The 16,247-nt window shown below is 36.6% G+C and overlaps 2 protein-coding genes and 2 non-coding genes across 6 annotated transcripts; 1 reads left to right on the top strand and 3 right to left on the bottom strand.

Moving 5' to 3' along the window:
* Positions 1 to 4,280: 4,280 nt before the first annotated feature.
* LOC116159599 (guanine nucleotide exchange factor MSS4 homolog) lies at positions 4,281 to 4,786 on the bottom strand. Its single transcript, XM_031472619.1, has 2 exons — positions 4,570 to 4,786; positions 4,281 to 4,523 (listed from the first exon to the last, which is right to left on the bottom strand). Exons 1-2 carry the CDS (start codon positions 4,693 to 4,695, stop codon positions 4,293 to 4,295), a joined length of 357 nt encoding a protein of 118 aa, XP_031328479.1. The 5' UTR covers positions 4,696 to 4,786; the 3' UTR covers positions 4,281 to 4,292.
* An 835-nt stretch (positions 4,787 to 5,621) lies between these two features.
* Positions 5,622 to 7,188, top strand: LOC116160197 (sister chromatid cohesion protein DCC1). Of its 3 annotated transcripts, XM_031473339.1 has the most exons (4): positions 5,622 to 5,750; positions 5,896 to 6,659; positions 6,708 to 6,963; positions 7,012 to 7,188. In XM_031473339.1, the coding sequence occupies exons 1-4, from the start codon at positions 5,728 to 5,730 to the stop codon at positions 7,115 to 7,117; spliced, it is 1,149 nt and encodes a 382-aa protein (XP_031329199.1). In that variant the 5' UTR covers positions 5,622 to 5,727; the 3' UTR covers positions 7,118 to 7,188. The 3 variants fall into 3 exon arrangements, with proteins under 3 accessions (XP_031329199.1, XP_031329197.1, XP_031329198.1); XM_031473337.1 differs by having other exon boundaries at positions 5,896 to 6,963; XM_031473338.1 differs by having other exon boundaries at positions 5,623 to 5,750; positions 5,904 to 6,963.
* Positions 7,189 to 8,734: 1,546 nt separating this feature from the next.
* LOC116160742 lies at positions 8,735 to 8,924 on the bottom strand. Its single transcript, XR_004143328.1, has one exon. It is a non-coding gene; the product is annotated as a U2 spliceosomal RNA (small nuclear RNA).
* A 3,068-nt stretch (positions 8,925 to 11,992) lies between these two features.
* LOC116160734 lies at positions 11,993 to 12,154 on the bottom strand. The gene has a single exon (XR_004143319.1). It is a non-coding gene; the product is annotated as a U1 spliceosomal RNA (small nuclear RNA).
* Positions 12,155 to 16,247: the final 4,093 nt, after the last annotated feature.

Below are 16,247 nucleotides of genomic sequence, written 5' to 3'. Positions count from 1 at the left end.
TATTAAATTTATTACTTATTGAGAAAAATCAAAATAAATCAATTTGAAAAGATTCAGTTCGAGATGAACAAGAAGATGTCTACTTAACGCAAGTTGAAGTGAATAAAAACATTGCTTGTAGGAGGGGACTCATCGAATCGGTTGAAAAGCGACCACCGCTACTCCGTGCAACGTCATACATTTTTCCTCATTGTGCCTTTAATTATAATAGATATTTTCAAACTATGCCCCTCGTTGGATTCGTTAAGCTGCCAGCTATAATTTTTTTTAAAATTCTGATTCGTCTAAGAGCAATGGCGTTATAAACGATATTTTAAAAAGTTACATTTTGCAAAACACTGTTTAAGCGAATGGCTAACGATTATGTGTGCGTTCTTGCCGTAGGTATATGCAATGTAAAATGCGCGGAGAAAAATACTTTATATTTTCATTACCATTAGAGCTAACGACAAAAAAACGCACCGTTGTAATTAAAAATAAGAACTTTTTGAAAAATTCCATTTTTTCCTTTTTTGGGCCGTTTGGACATCGGTATCAACAGACGAATTTAGGGGGTTAATTAGTAGGCCAAACACTACAGAAAAACATTATTGTATGCTTTTTACCTTTAAAAGCTTGACGGAGGAACGAATTGGACTATCACAAAACTCTACTATTAAATGAATAACAGAGAGCGCGCTTCTTAGTTTTCCCTTCTCTCTCACCTGCAGTATCCTCTCTAAGCGCTTAACATTGGCACGCGCAGTCAATTTGTGCATGTCGATGATCGCCAGCCTGTAAAAGCGGTGTTGTGATTTACACCAACGGTAGTTTGAAAGGTCCCCTCAAACCGACGCGAAAATGAGAACGGGAGCGGGACGGACCGGACGTGTGACATATTTGTACAGCGGGATATCCAAGTATAATATGCTGAATATGCATACCAGTTGCGGGGGTTCGCATCGCATGCATACCCCGCTGTAAAAATATATCCTGCTCCCGTTCCCCATTACCGCGTCGGTTTGAGTGGATGTGGATCTCACATCTCAAGAGACATCATAAATACACATGAAAAACAAGATAAAGCAGATTAATACCTATAAAAACAGATCTTCTATCAATTTAGAGAAAACAAAACAATCAGAAAAATGACATGTAAAGAAAAAAACAGCAAGCGGGCATAGATCGGAATTTAACACAGAAATTACATGTGGAACGGTATTCACTATTCATGTTTTCTAGTTAATTTGGGCCCTCAAATTCTTCTCATACTCCTGAAACATAAGAGCTGCAGCCCACACGAGATGCAGGAGCATGCTTGATACAGCAAAGAATCGGAACTGTATGAGGTACTTCCTCCAAACCATTAACGATTAAGTACTAAAACATACAGGCCCACATCACACCAATAATATGCTTCGACGTGAATACATAAATGAATCTGCTGTGGCTAGCCGGTGGCGCAGTGGTTGCGTTCCCGACTGCTATTCGGGAGGTTGTGGGTTCGATTATCGCTTATAGAAGTTTTCTCAAACACTGTCCTTATGCGAGCTTCTTTATCCGAAACTCGCGCGAGAAATGGCAGAAAAAACTAAATTTTTATTCCGACAAAAGCGTGGACGCAGGCGACCGGCGCCGACAAGTTTTAACCTGCCTTGACTACGTTCACGCTAATTTAAAAACATTATATGATTTCCAAAGCGAGAAACGCGAGTCGACACTGGTAACCGGTAAGCGAGAAACCTGCCTCCACTCTGTTCGTACCCTAAGGTAAGTATATGACCCGTCTGATTTATGAAACACTGGGTTAGGTACCCATGTAACTTATAGAATTTTTTTAAGGGTTTCAGTACCGATTCCGGTTCTGTGACTTCAAAAATTTTCGGTTGCGGTTCCAGTTTTTTCTCGGTTTTATAAGGGTTCCAACATAAATAAATAAAAAATATATTATAACAAAAAAATAATACGCAAATGAAAGTACATTATTATTTTGCATAAATGTATTTGTTAGATTTAATTGAACATTCATTTTCAGAATTAAATTTACACCAACTGATGACCTGATGGAATCTTTACTCGTAGGTGGATCCGTGGATCACAATTTTGCGATCGTTGACTTAAGATTTGAAGCTAAATTAGTGCCTTCATTTCGCACACCTCACCCAAAATTCTCGGACTGTACCTAACTTTTTATTTTGCACCGTGTAATGAAACTTACGCCCCAACTATCCCTGACATTCAAACGCCCGATATTCTTAGGATATTGCCACAGCTACAGCTTACTTTACTTGCGTTGCCTTAAAACCTCGAGCAGTTCTTCGCGCACATTCGTGTATATTCATACAAATTACAAAAGGATTATTTCAGTTCTTTCGGTTAGGGTGTCCCTATTTTTAAATTATTTCTTAGCTTTCAACTATTAGTAAACGATTTTAACTAACTCGAACAAAAGCAGAGTGGCAATCACAGAATAACAAATAGTAGGTATAAAGTAACAAAGGGGAATGATTTTTTGAGGGGTAATAGTTATTTGTTTTACAATTCAATGGTTTTACTAACATACCTATAGCACATTTTACATCTGTGATACGCGGACTACTTTATGCCATAGAGCATTAAGTATTACCATAGATAGTAACTTATTTATACTTAATGACCAAACAAACAAATATTTGCAGGTCATTGTCACAAGATTGGCCTTATTTCGAATAGATTCTGGAACTTCTTCCTTATTCATGAAGAATTGAATTATTTAAAATTACGTTTGGATGGTTTCAATCACATTAACAACTTCGAACCACGCATATAACTTAATCAAACATAATAAATTGTTTTGAAAACGAATATTTACTTTATCGAAGAAAACTATTTATAAGACATAAAATTTTGTATGTACCACGAGCATAAACTGATGTTTATACTCTCGGGCGACTAAAAAGCTCTCGGGCCTATCGGCCCTCAAGAATATAAACATCACTTTTATGCCCTTAATACATAAATAACTATTATAATACAAGACAATAGAGGGATGTTTTAACCCATCGAGTGAAAGATATTAACTGTCACGAGATGGTTATAGTTTCCCTTTATAACAGAAAACTTTATTTTATAGCACAAGTCCTAGAAATCATTATAAAACTTCTGTAGGTATTGAATTTAGACGTCCAAAATAGCAAGCTTAGGTTATCCCGCCGTTTCCATGGAAGCAATATTGTATTCTGTTCTGAACTTCATTTTATTTCATGCACCGCGTCCTATTTTTAATAAGAATGTTATAACAATTTATTTTATCTATACTTGGCTTTGAATTGATCGCATTATCTATCCTAACTGTTAAGGGCACACTTCGCCTACTCATTCAAACCTATTAAAATGTCAATCTGCTATAAAATAATAAATATTAAGAATAAAAGGAATATTAGCGGTGCAACATAGTAATTGGTACCGCCAAAATGGCTACAGATTACTGACATAGGTAGGTACCTACCACACTGGCATTATACTCCATCTTTCAGGTATGTTGCGGGTGTTTGGTATTTGACATTGAGAAAATCTTTATTGTACAGTTCTTTCCCATTATAGAGGGTTCATCCAGTAAAACTACAATGTGTCCATTTGTTCTAAAAGTAATGGTCTACTACAACCCAAATAAAATCTCCTTGAAAGGTAGGTACTTTTTTAACATTACACATATTTTACATGTGCAAAAACTAATAGATTAATATATAATGAACAGCTTTGTTTAATCTATTTACAGGAATTGTTAAGGGGAACATTTGTACCATTGAAAGATCACAATTCATCCAAGTTTACATACTGAATTTGAGCGATAGATAACAACCTAAGGAGAGAACTAAATAACACAACACATTATATTTAAAACAAACCGAATACTAATTAATGTTTTTTGGTGAATCAGTAAGCACAATATATTTGCTATTATATAAAATTCACAGCATCAGTTGTAGTCCATTCAGTACGTAATAAAATAATTCCTAGGAAATGCAGGGCGATCATACTGTGCCGAATTGTTTTCCTTTTTACAAAGTTATATACAAACATAATGTTATAGGTATAGGCCTCCAAAAAGTCATTGGCATTTACATAGAGATATTTAAGCACCCAAACATACTTGCAGTGACTTGTTTTCATTTAAAAAATGTAGCTATTCATTTTTCATAGCTACAATATACATAATGACCTATTCAGACATGACTAGGAGAATGTTTGTTCAATATTGTAGCAATAAGTGCCCTTATAAACTACAACAGTGAGTGTTCTCTGCAGTAAAACACTAATAATTTTTATACATATTAACAGTGTTTAATACGATTTAAAGCGACATAACTTTTTTTGCTTATAACATCAAAGTAACCTATGGGGCCAGACTCGCAATCTGCACAAATAAGGTACTTATTATTACCAACAGTATTGGAAAAGCCAACATTTTCAAAAATTAACATATCAGCAACCAGCCAAAATAATGATAAATCTTCCGTGCCCACATCCTCTCCTGTTATTTGTTTCATAAAGGGTAATTGAAACTAAAAAAAGTACTTGTGAGATTGAAGAATGAAACAAGAAACTAACCTCAATTGTTGTAAAAGTCGCAGTTAGTGGTTTCAGTATTGTGGAATTGCAATATTTACACTTGATGCTTCGTATATTGAAACCATCTTGAATTTCTCCTTCATAATTCTCGCTACAATCCGGCATTTTTGTTTACGATGGTAAATAATTTAAATTAAAACAACTTTATAAAAATATAAATAAACTGTTGTCACTTGTAGTGACATGAGGATCAGATGACGGTAGTAACTACTAGTACGCCTACGGGTAACGTACGCAAGTAACGGTAGATGGCGCTGTGTTTTATGTTCGTACACAATCCGGACAATGGTCAAATACGTAATTATTAATTATGGGACCAACATAAAGAAACGTTTTTCGAAAGGTCGTAAAATTGGGTTATTCTAGAAGGTTTTTAAGTGAAATTGTGCTAATTTGAAAGTGAATTGAGTTTATCCTGCTGTTTTTGAGACTTGAAAATAACCCCTTAATCCTATCCTACCTGAAAGGCCTTTTGCTCTTAAGGCTGTTTTGAATTAGCTTGAAACCGCAATTAACTTAATTTTCTAATTACCAATGAAGATCACAATTTATGATTCAATTTCTAGCGTGCTCATACATCAACTGTACGTGGCACAGTTACACTGACCACAATTTAAACAATAGGTACATATTCTTCCGTGTGTCGTGCTTTAATAAATGACGGTTTCAAAGTTTTCTTACTATTGGTGGCATACCTAATCCCACAGACTGCACATTGTATCCTTAAATGTGAATATGCCGCTTTTAAGTTATGTTATTGTTACATTGCCTACATTACATTGATTGCAAATGAAATTGTTGTAAATGTATTTACTTTTACAGCCCTAAAAACTGCAATATTGATTACTGTTTGCCATTGTAAATAAACAAAATAGCCGTCTTAACCCACCAATAGTAATTACAATATGATGCCACTAGAGGTCTCACTGTTAATCAGGATAGCGAATGCGCATAGCGAATACGCATTTTGTTGGTACACAAATGGACAAAAAAATATATTGATACGCTCTAGGATACGCCACTGGAAGTATGTTGTGGGGCACTTGAGCCACTTCCCAGGCCTCCAAGCCGGTATCTAAATTGAATGGCGCCAAATAAAAATCCAAATTTTCATTAAATACTCAAATACTGACAAAAATGGAAAGTACCCATGATGAACCGTACGTATCTAAATGAGCCTTAATTCTTTCAAACCTGCTTAATCAATTAACAGCTTTTTGATTAGCAAGTAAATACTGTTTCATGTATATTGTTAAGGTTATAATCAGCCTATCCAATACAAATTTCCTTTAGAATTGTTTTTAGTTTTGCAGATAACCAAACACAAGAAATAGAGAAGACTTTATTGTTAGCAAAATTAAAACCTGAAGACCTACTACCACTTACTCAAGTTGTATATTTTGCATCAGAAGAACTACATCATAATAATTATAAACTCTTACAAATCGATAATTGCTTGCTGGAGACCTTCAATGAACAGGGAGTAGTTTATGTAAAAGGTGAGGATAATGAGAATGCAGTTCTTTGCACTGATACCGCCACATATGATTTGTTGGAAACTGAAACTTCAAATGCATTGTTATTGGTTGAATCCTTACACTTTCGAGATAGTGTCACAGACTCTGCCCCAAAAGCTACATCCAAAGTTACAGTGAAAGGCGTATTTTATGATTATTTAGAAGTAACACCAACAAAACCTAATCTACAGAGATTGCACGAATTACTCGATAAAAGGCCTTATAAAGGTCCAGAATATGAGCGTGATGGAGACGAACACGATTTATACACTTACTCGGAATTATTAAACCGTATCCAAGCTTCAAGGAATGAACTGGATGCTGCTCTCGAAGCAATGCGTATTGTTAAAGTTAACGATAAAATTCGAATTTTAGATTTCGAGTATCATTCTCGTGTCCTGTCGTATATGTTAAAATTAATTGAGGAAAACTCGTGGAACTTTAACGAAGTAGATTACGATCAAACTGTTAGCACTTTGAGCGATCTTATCCCAGAAGAAATTATTTGTAGTCTCTTTGAATTGTACACAGAGAAATCGAAAGTAATCGATGGTCTGCAGTTGTATAAATACAAAGAAATTGATGTTTGCAAATTTGTAGCGCGAGTTTTGCTCCATAATGCTAGAAAGTTTAATCTACAAGAATTTTTGGAAGCATGGATGGAGTTGGTACCAAATGGAATGCGCCCCGAAACGGAGATGTTATACGGACTTGCTATAATCGATACAAAGTCTGTTCCTAATACGATACTTGCTTTTGAAGAAGAAACACTGCCCGACAACATTCTAGAAAGATTCGATGTTTTATTTAACGCAAAAGATAGGTGGACAGTTCCTGAAATCACACCATATATTCAGTAATGATGAGTTTTATGATGTATGTCTAGTAAATACTTTTGTTGCAGGCGCATGACCACAGAGAAGACTGATGTAAATGCGATTTTAGCTAAATATGCTCGAGCGTGTACGTTTTCTGGTGTAAAGTACTATACAGCGAAGCATTCTAAATAATTAGTGAGGTTCAGAATTGTTTACTTTGTATATATGCATTACTTTTATGTTAATATATGTTTTTGATTTTGTATGTGAATTCGTCAGATAGCGGTCATGAAAGCTTGGTGTAATGTTTTGAACAAGATATGATTTGAAAAATCGCACATGCTCAAATAGCACTTATTCTTGAACTCGCTGTATGTTTTTGTTCTCGAGTTAGACAAGGAACGGACGGACAAAACCATCATATAACAAGAATTCTTTTCTTTTGAAAAATTCCCTTAAAAATGTGAAACTACCAGATTAGTCATGTCTTGCTTCACAAAAACGTTCTTTAAAGGAAATTTTTCAATTTGACAAGAACTGTAATAGTTATTTTTCTCATAACTGTCAATTTGAATGTGTTGCTGTTGGGTCGTTGAGCAGATGTTAAGCAGGGTACCCCCAATTTTCTTATACAGTCATGTGCACTGAAGATGACCTTTGTTTCACTAATATTTCAACCAGGCAATAAAAAATTGTGTGGTAGTCTGAAGCCAAAATTGGTTCAGCGAAAAAATAAGGAAGGCTCCACCTTTTGACATCTCTAACCGAGCTCATTGGCTATATTTGTTTATTTTAATTAAATGTGATCCTACTTATCGTAGGTAAGTGATAATCGGAGCGGAAATCAAGTGCGTACTTTTGCTGCAAAAGTTTTGCCCATCTTACTATGTACCAGCCTATTCATGAACTGGGAATATACAGGATGAACTCCTTTGTGTGTACAGCTACAAAAAACTCTGACAGAGAAAAATATTTTCCAACAATTCTGCAATTATACCATACAGGTGGGCCAGAACCGCACCCCCTGGCCGCACCTATAAACGAAACTTAGATAGAATCCATGTTGATGTTATAAAATCTAAAACTGTCCCAATTCGTTGTATTCTAGAAAAACAGGCCTGGGCTTTCCCGTTTACAATTCATTTGAATTTTAAAATATGGGAGAGATTTTTAAAGTTTTGTTCAACCCGCTTTGAATTGTTGGAGGGATGGGGGCTAAACCCACCATATAGTGCATTCTTTGCACAGGAAAGACCATTCCCCGAAGCCATTGAATAAAAAATTAATGCCTAAGCATTATAATTCACTATGAGTTTAGTCATGGTGGGCATAAACTACTTATGTGCCTACAATGTTAGAATTCAATGATGTTAGTTAAAGTGAAGTCCCGTGTTAAAAAAAGATGCACAATAGTTATTTACATACGTCGGGAAAATGATACATTACTGGCGAGGAAATATTGAAAAGTGCGAGGTACTTTAAGTTCCGAGCAGGTGTAATATATGTTATTTTACTGGAGTTTTGTCTTAAATTTTACGGGAAATCCTATTTTAATATAAAATTTCAGTTTTCATATAGAACATTTGACAAATGTTAATCTGTCAATGTTATATGAGTCATAATAGACATTGGAAATGTCACAAACGCGACCGATAAAGTGACAAGCGGTAGAAAACGTAGTCTGCTCTGCCTGTCATGGAAACTAAAATTTCCTGACAGAACTAGGCACGAAAATGAAGGTTTCTGGACTATTTTGGGTAACGCAATGAATGCATTTATTAATCCAGGATTAATATTTGTTTTTATTCATTTATTTGGGCCGATCCCGGAGGTACTGCAAGACCGGGCCAACCCGCGACGGAGGTGGAGCAAGCCCCTAACCTCCGTCAATTTCCAAAAATCAGTTTAATATACTGGACCCGCATGCGGGTCGTATCAGATATTAAGCTGATAAGAACAGATACTACACTTTGATCTTAGCCATAGGCCGAGAAGCGATAACGTGTGTGGTTTAACGTTTCGACTTCATTCTGCCGTGTCAGCAGTTAAACTAACAGATTTACTTGCAGCGCCCTCTTTCCTTGTTTGTTGTCAACTGTTCCTATTTAAAATGGAATTATAATGAAAGATAATATATTATCTTTGTTATAATTTAGCTTTCAATATTGAATTATTTTCACTTCAGGAAAAACGTTATCCAAAAAGGTGTTAATATCGTTTATGATATCAAAAAATAAAGATCATACTACTACTACACATGATATGTAAAAAATGGATAAGAGATATGTAAAACTAACGCTAGATAGCGCAAAATAATGGGTGGAATTTGGCGTCTAGGGACTTGAGGTGGAATCATTGAATAAAAATAGTACTTTACTGTTTTTATTCAATGAATGATAGATCATACACATGTAATGTATGTATTATATTACGGTGAAAGTAATTTATTCATAAACTTGAGGTGCTTCGTTTAAAACTTTAAGAGAAGACACTAATTCCATTTACAAAACAAAAATAAAATTTAAAAAAATCATTCCGGAAGCTGTTCGAACAATTTTCCTTCTCTCAATTATTCACATTGACCGGTTGTTAAGATTATAATCGCCGGCGCAGCATTAATTACTTTGTCCTGAGTATATACAGCACAGTCAAGCTCAAGTGTAATGCACTCTATACCGTTGAATTTATATCTAAATTCTACTTTGAATACTCACCAAAATGTGTTTCGGGAAACACTGATCTGTGCATGGAAAATGCGCTAGTTACTATAGTTAGGTAGCTACTCGCTTGAGGGCAAAAATCTTTCTTCTTGGTGAAGTAACTTCATCGTCCATCGAAGTACCGATCATAAATTATTTATGGTACCGATTCCGTTTGTGACCCGTACTGTAGCGTGTTACTAAAATCGGACCTCCCTTCGCATATGTACAACTCCTTCTACTGTTATTCTCAATAGCCGAAATCGGGTAGTGTCTGAAATCTATACCCATTACGCGTTGTGAGCAGTGCAGTTTACCCACAATGCGATAAGAGTCTAGTTTCCGAAGAATGGGTAACAAAATTTAACCAAAACGCGTTGGGGATACCCACAAAATTCAAAAAACCAGTACCTTGTGCGGGTATCTTGGTTTGCTCACTTCGCGTTGCGTGTAATATAATAAGAATTGGGCCACAGAAAAATACAACTTTTGTTCCAGAAATAACATTAGGCACAGATATACGTTCTTTACGTATCGGTATATCTGTGGATTAGGTAAATAAAAATAACGTTTAAAGTAAGTAACTAATAGTATTTTACATTATTAGCCAGGTAAGTGAGTTTTTACTGGCGATAGGAGAAGTACAATATTTTATTTGTTACTCATTTGTAAACGTAAATAATTAGTTCTTAAATTGATCTTGAAGAAATGTCTAAAATATCATGTGATCCATGTAACAGAGACTTCGCATTAATTCTGGCCAATGAAATTACTAGATTACTAACTTGTAAAATTTTTACAGGTCTGCTGTCTATTGCAGATGTGTTCCACACTGACTCCCTGTACTGCGCAAACGCAAGCGCGGTAAAATTTGAATTTGCTTTAACGTGCCACCGTTTCTTTTGTTTATAATACCAGTTCCTGCTGACTTCCATATTACAAACCAAATGTCGCTGTATTTTCGGAAAGAATATGTTCTTCTTCTCGAATTAAAGCCTTCGGTCACTACTGTGAATTCCAGTTAAATACATTATAGCGCCAACTTGAAAGCAAACCTCTACTTTAGCTTTCAGTCATGATCCTTGTAGTCTGGTTTTTTGTGATTCGTTCAGCACCGGACTCTCTCTTTACCATACGTCAATGTTGGTCTGTAACGTTATTGCTGTAAGTAAATGTCATTAACTCTTTCTAATTAACTATTACAGTACTTACCGAAGCAGTTTCCTAATATCGCCTTTGGCATATTCTATGACCATTCACTCCAAATGTACATAACAACAAAATTCATCTTGATAACATGGCATTTTCATATACCTACTACATATAATAGGTAAGCAAAATTATCTTCAATTATAACGTTTGCAGGTTATGTGTAATTCAAATTTTAGCGCGCTTGCGTTTGCGCAGTACAGGGAGTCAGTGTGGAACACATCTGCAAGTGTCTGCTGTCAGTTTTACAAGTCTGCTGTCAGTTTTACGTCAGTAGCGTTTAAACATGACGTTACCCGTTTGCATTTTGTCTTGTTAATCAACGTTTACAACTGAGTAACAAATAAACATTATTTTTATGCAACGTGACATGGACAAACAAAGATACCTTAATTAGGTCATGCCTACAAGGCGACACAGGAACAGACGGATTTGGCTTCGGATTGTGGGTGGTGAATAAATATGCCCAGAATGCGTTTTGGTTAAATTGTTACCTTTCGTCTGAAAACTACTCTTATCGCATTCTGAGTAAACCGCACTTCGCAGTGCGCAACAACGCTCTATGATTATAAATTTCGGGCATTGTGTCCGATTTACAATACAATTATTTAGTACTCGGTGGATGGAGTGAAATCTTAGACCATATAGTACATGGACTGCTAATTGCAACTAAAATTTGGTCAAGGACATCGCCTGGGTATATAAGTTTCAGGGTAAACGAATCTATCCGAAGTTGTTCGATGAGACACGATTTGAACTGTCAACCTTTAAATTAACAAACGTCAAATAATTAATCGCATAGAAATGCCAAAAAATCAAACCTATTCTTATTTGTGGAAGTATAGAAGATAAAGAATAGCATTTAAAACATCTCGTACGACTTGATTGCTACAGATTGCTACAGAAGCTGCTGTTTTTGTGATACGAGTGGTGTTTACACGACTTTAGTTTACCCTGAGATTCACATACCCACGACTACAGCGCCCCCTATCCGTGACCACCTATTTTGTATTGAAAGCATAGAGCGAATAGCAGTCCATGTACTATATGGTCTAAGAGTGAAATTCGTAGACACGTCAGAATTCCCCTATTAGGCAATCCTTGGGTTAAGGTGACTTATATATAAGTAGTTATAATAACTTCGTTTATTTTAATAAAACCGGGACAGCGCGTACGCAGTCCCGACTACCAAAAATTACGCGCCCGAGTTATCCACATTAGGGATAATCGCAGGTTTCAGCCCGATCGTAGTGCAATGAAAGGGCCTCATCCTGGGGGAACCGCCTTATTGATCACGGTAACCCCTACGCCAGGTAAGTATGCTTTGTCAGCATTTTGCTCGATGTCATATTCAATATACAACGGAACATCAAGTGTCTAATTTGTTAGTGGCGCCACCATCCGTTAAATCCGATAACCATTTGATCTATCTATCTTTGTATGATAGTATTTCAGTCTACCAAAGATCATGAAAGAACGCATAAATAAATAGTACTTTGTACTTTGTGTACCAAGGCGGGAAAGTGGTTGTTTTCCGGGGCGATGGAAGTTCGCCTCGCCTGGCCACTTCCTGAGGCCCGGAAAACAACTTTCGTGCCGTGGTGCACACAATATTTTTTATCCTATACACTTACATTCAAAATTACTCCCTCAACAACGTCCAACCGCAAGCGCTTGCATTTGAATTTGCTTTAACGCGTCAACGCGCAAGCGTTTGTTTAGTTTATTTCCACGTTTCCTGCTGACTACGCGAAAAAAATTTTACGAAACGGTGCAATCTAAGTGGACCCACGACACGAGTATATTTTTTACTCGTAGATTTACCCCTTTCCCAACGCAAATTCAAATTCTAGCGCGCTTGCGGTTGCACAGGGCGGAGCTCACCGAAGGGAGTCACGGTGCAACAGAGATTCAAGTGTAGAGTTGACATTCCCGGCATTTCACTGGCGCGTGATTATTTCCTTGGAAAGTAACGGGATTTAAGGGGTTGTAATTAATACGAGGCGCATTTAAAATTATTACTGGTCTTGTGTATTAACAAATGTGTTTTAAAATTGAATGTGTGTTTTCAGGGACAAAATCACACCGGTTACATTTTAAATCCTTCGCAGCATCCATGTCTTGTCAAATGTTAGTTGCTTTTAAGACTGGATTTATGGTTGACTTAAGGTCGACGCGCACTATGGCGCGGCGCTGTCGGCGCAGCGAAGCGCCTTTTTTTCTAACATTGCTCTCATACTCGAATACGCAGCGTCGCGCTTCGCTCAAGTGAGCATTTGCCTATTCAAATCAATGTGAGCGAAAAAGGCGCTACGTGCGCCGCGCCATAGTGCCAGTCGGCCTTTATGAGAAGAACTACTGCTCTATTAAATAGCGGTCAGTCGTAAGAACGTGTGGTAGCATTTATCCATCCCCAAAGCTGCGAAATTCGTATACAATTGTATTTTAATTAGTTACAGTATCTGACTCAAGACTCATTAGTAATTACTATTTCTGTAACATGTAATCACTTAATCAGTTATCAGGAACTAAATAGTTTTAAAATACCTACTGTAATCGTGTTGTAATTTAATTACCTTTCTCAGAGGTAATCGTAATTATTAATCATTATTGTAATCGTTAATACTAAAGTAACCAGCTGTTTACTTTTTTTGATTATATAAGTTTATGTTCAAAGCTGTTTACAAATTGGCATAATTAAATCATACCGGGTGGCGTACTTACATTCTGTACCATTATACAGATAAACGTCATTTCTGCATTCTGTAACGTAGTAGGAATTGAAGTTGTACTTGACATAGGCGAACAACACCTAAAACACAAGGTGTTGTTACATATGCTCCACTACGCTGTATACTGCCGTAGACGTAGAAATTTTTCAGAGTACCTACACAATGCCAATTTTAACTCCGCATTTTTAGCGCATTTTCCAACGAAGTTGGGTGCGCTATTGCAGCCACTTTCTCTGTCCGTCCGAGGCCTTAACTACTCCTACAGTTTTCAAGATATTTAGTTCGTTCTTTTTGCATTCGATAACGTATCGCTCTGGCACTTGAGTCAAGGAAAATCTTGACGATTGAACTGCGCATGCGCAGGCTGCGCAATGTTAACTTTTTTATTTATTGATATATTTTGTTGAAATTTTAATCACAGATTCTTGTAGTAAAGGCAAATATATCGCATATAGTAAAAATCAGATGTGCGCATGCGCAGACCGCGCAATGCCAACTTTCTTATTTATGGAGATATTTCTTTGAAATTTTAACCAAAGATGCTTATAGTAAAAGCAAACGTATTACATATTGTAAATATCAGATTAATAAGCGCATGCGCAAGACGCGCAATATCAACTGCGCAGTAAGTGTCAACTCCCTTGTTTATGAAGATATTTCTTTAACATTTTAACCATAGATGCCTCTAGTAATGAAAAACATAGCGCACATAGGTATGGCCTTTGTGGAAGTATTGATCAATTTATGGAAAATGCGCTGAAGTTACTCGCCTTAGGGCGAAAACCTTTTTACTTGTTGGTGGATGTGGGCGGAAATTTGTTAAACACCAGTTACACCCTCAAAATTATAGTGACATTAATATGGAGTTCAAATTGACATTTGTACCTACTCTGAAAAATCTCTACGGCGATATACAACGTAGTGGAACATATGCAACAACACCTTGTATTTTAGGTGTTGTTGGCATGTATCAAATACGTTTATCTGTATAATGGTATAGAATGTAAATACCTAGGTAAATACGGTACCGGGTGAATATTTCAAAACCGAACATGGGCAATTAAAATGTGAAAAACGTTTTTTTCAGATCGTTGCTCTCCATGTTAACTTCCAGGGTTTTTTATAAATTAATGACACCAATCAAAAGATTTTTTTTCTCATCTAATGATATACGAATTAGTTCATTTTCAGGTATATTTCTCATTATTTTATCAAAAATTCGGCAATAAATCTAATTTGCCCAATCATGGAAATTGAAATAGCTTTCGACACAGAGGGAATGGGAATGCACGGAAAACAAATATCGCGTACTAGAGTAACTATTTCCGCTGTAAACTTTGTTTATTATAAATACTTTAGTATCATCAGTGAAATACACGAACTTATATCTTAATTTATAAGTTCGTGGTGAAACAAGTTTTACAATAGTATATTGAAAGACAAGTGTTACAATGCGACCTATTGTAATACGACTATCTTGTGGCACGAGTGGCGACGCGAAGCGTAGCCACGAGTGTCCGCAAGATAGGAGTATTACAATAAAGCATTGTAACACGCGTTTTTCATACTATTTTTTCTATTTCGGTGCTTTAATTTAATTAAAAAAATCATTATCAGAAACTATAGGGAACATTAGAACTAACGTGTTTTATGTTGGGAACACTTTTTATGCCGTTAAGTTTTAGGTTGGCAGCTTAGTAAGACTGACATTTTGTAGTTCAAACATGGAAGTATTATACGTGTATTGTACCTACTTGTACTAACTAGTAACTGCCACCTTAAGAGATGCAGATGAGTTACCAAAAAAAAACGACTATAATCACTGTCTTTGTACAACTGTTTTCGGTCGAAAACAGTTGTACAAAATCATCATTGTGACACCGAAATAGAAAAAAAAAGTTGTGAATCAGCACACCTATGCATGATGAAAGCGCATTTTTGGTAATACAGATCAGTATTTTATTAGTAAAGTCATTGAATAAAATGTGGTTTTGATTCAATGGTACGACCTCACAAGCACGAGCCGTTGCGTAGCGTGGGCCATTGTTTGTGTTGTCGTGATCGCCCAGCGCTGTATCATAATTTGCCGTCCCTTTGACGGAATAAAAATAATGATGTCGATGTTCAATCATATGAAAGAAGTGAGCGAAAAATATTTATTTCAAAACCATGTACCTAGTGTGTAACCTGTGTTCTGAGTGTTCAAACCACGGGGGGGTTGACGGCGTGTGAAGTGTCACGCCTGGAGTGTAAAGTGTTGCGCCACACGCCGTTTGATGAGGGCGGCGCGACGAGTTTCGCGTGGCGTGTCCTATCGCATCGATAGGTGACAAACTTTGCATACTCCAAAGCATACATTACGCGAGGTCTTCGACTATACGCCGAACATTGGCTCGTCACTCCGCACGCCACACTCCAGAACCCATATACGGAACGATCCGTCATCACGATCGATTTGAAGCGATATCGTGACGATAGATCGCACAAAGCTTACCACACATACACGAAACGATTGGTCGTTACGATCGATCGGTTACAACCGAACCATCGTGATTAAATAATTTCATACGTCATACGTGCCTTGTCTAATCGTTGATCGCAATGAGCCATACACTGTCGATTCATCGTTACGATATTCACGATTGTATGCGTTTTTGTTGCGATGTCTGATATCCCATTCGA

The sequence above is a fragment of the Photinus pyralis genome, unplaced genomic scaffold (genome assembly GCF_008802855.1).
Source record: "Photinus pyralis isolate 1611_PpyrPB1 unplaced genomic scaffold, Ppyr1.3 Ppyr1.4_LG1, whole genome shotgun sequence".
In the NCBI taxonomy this organism is placed as follows: domain Eukaryota; kingdom Metazoa; phylum Arthropoda; class Insecta; order Coleoptera; family Lampyridae; genus Photinus; species Photinus pyralis.
This window is presented reverse-complemented; position numbering and strand designations above follow the sequence as displayed.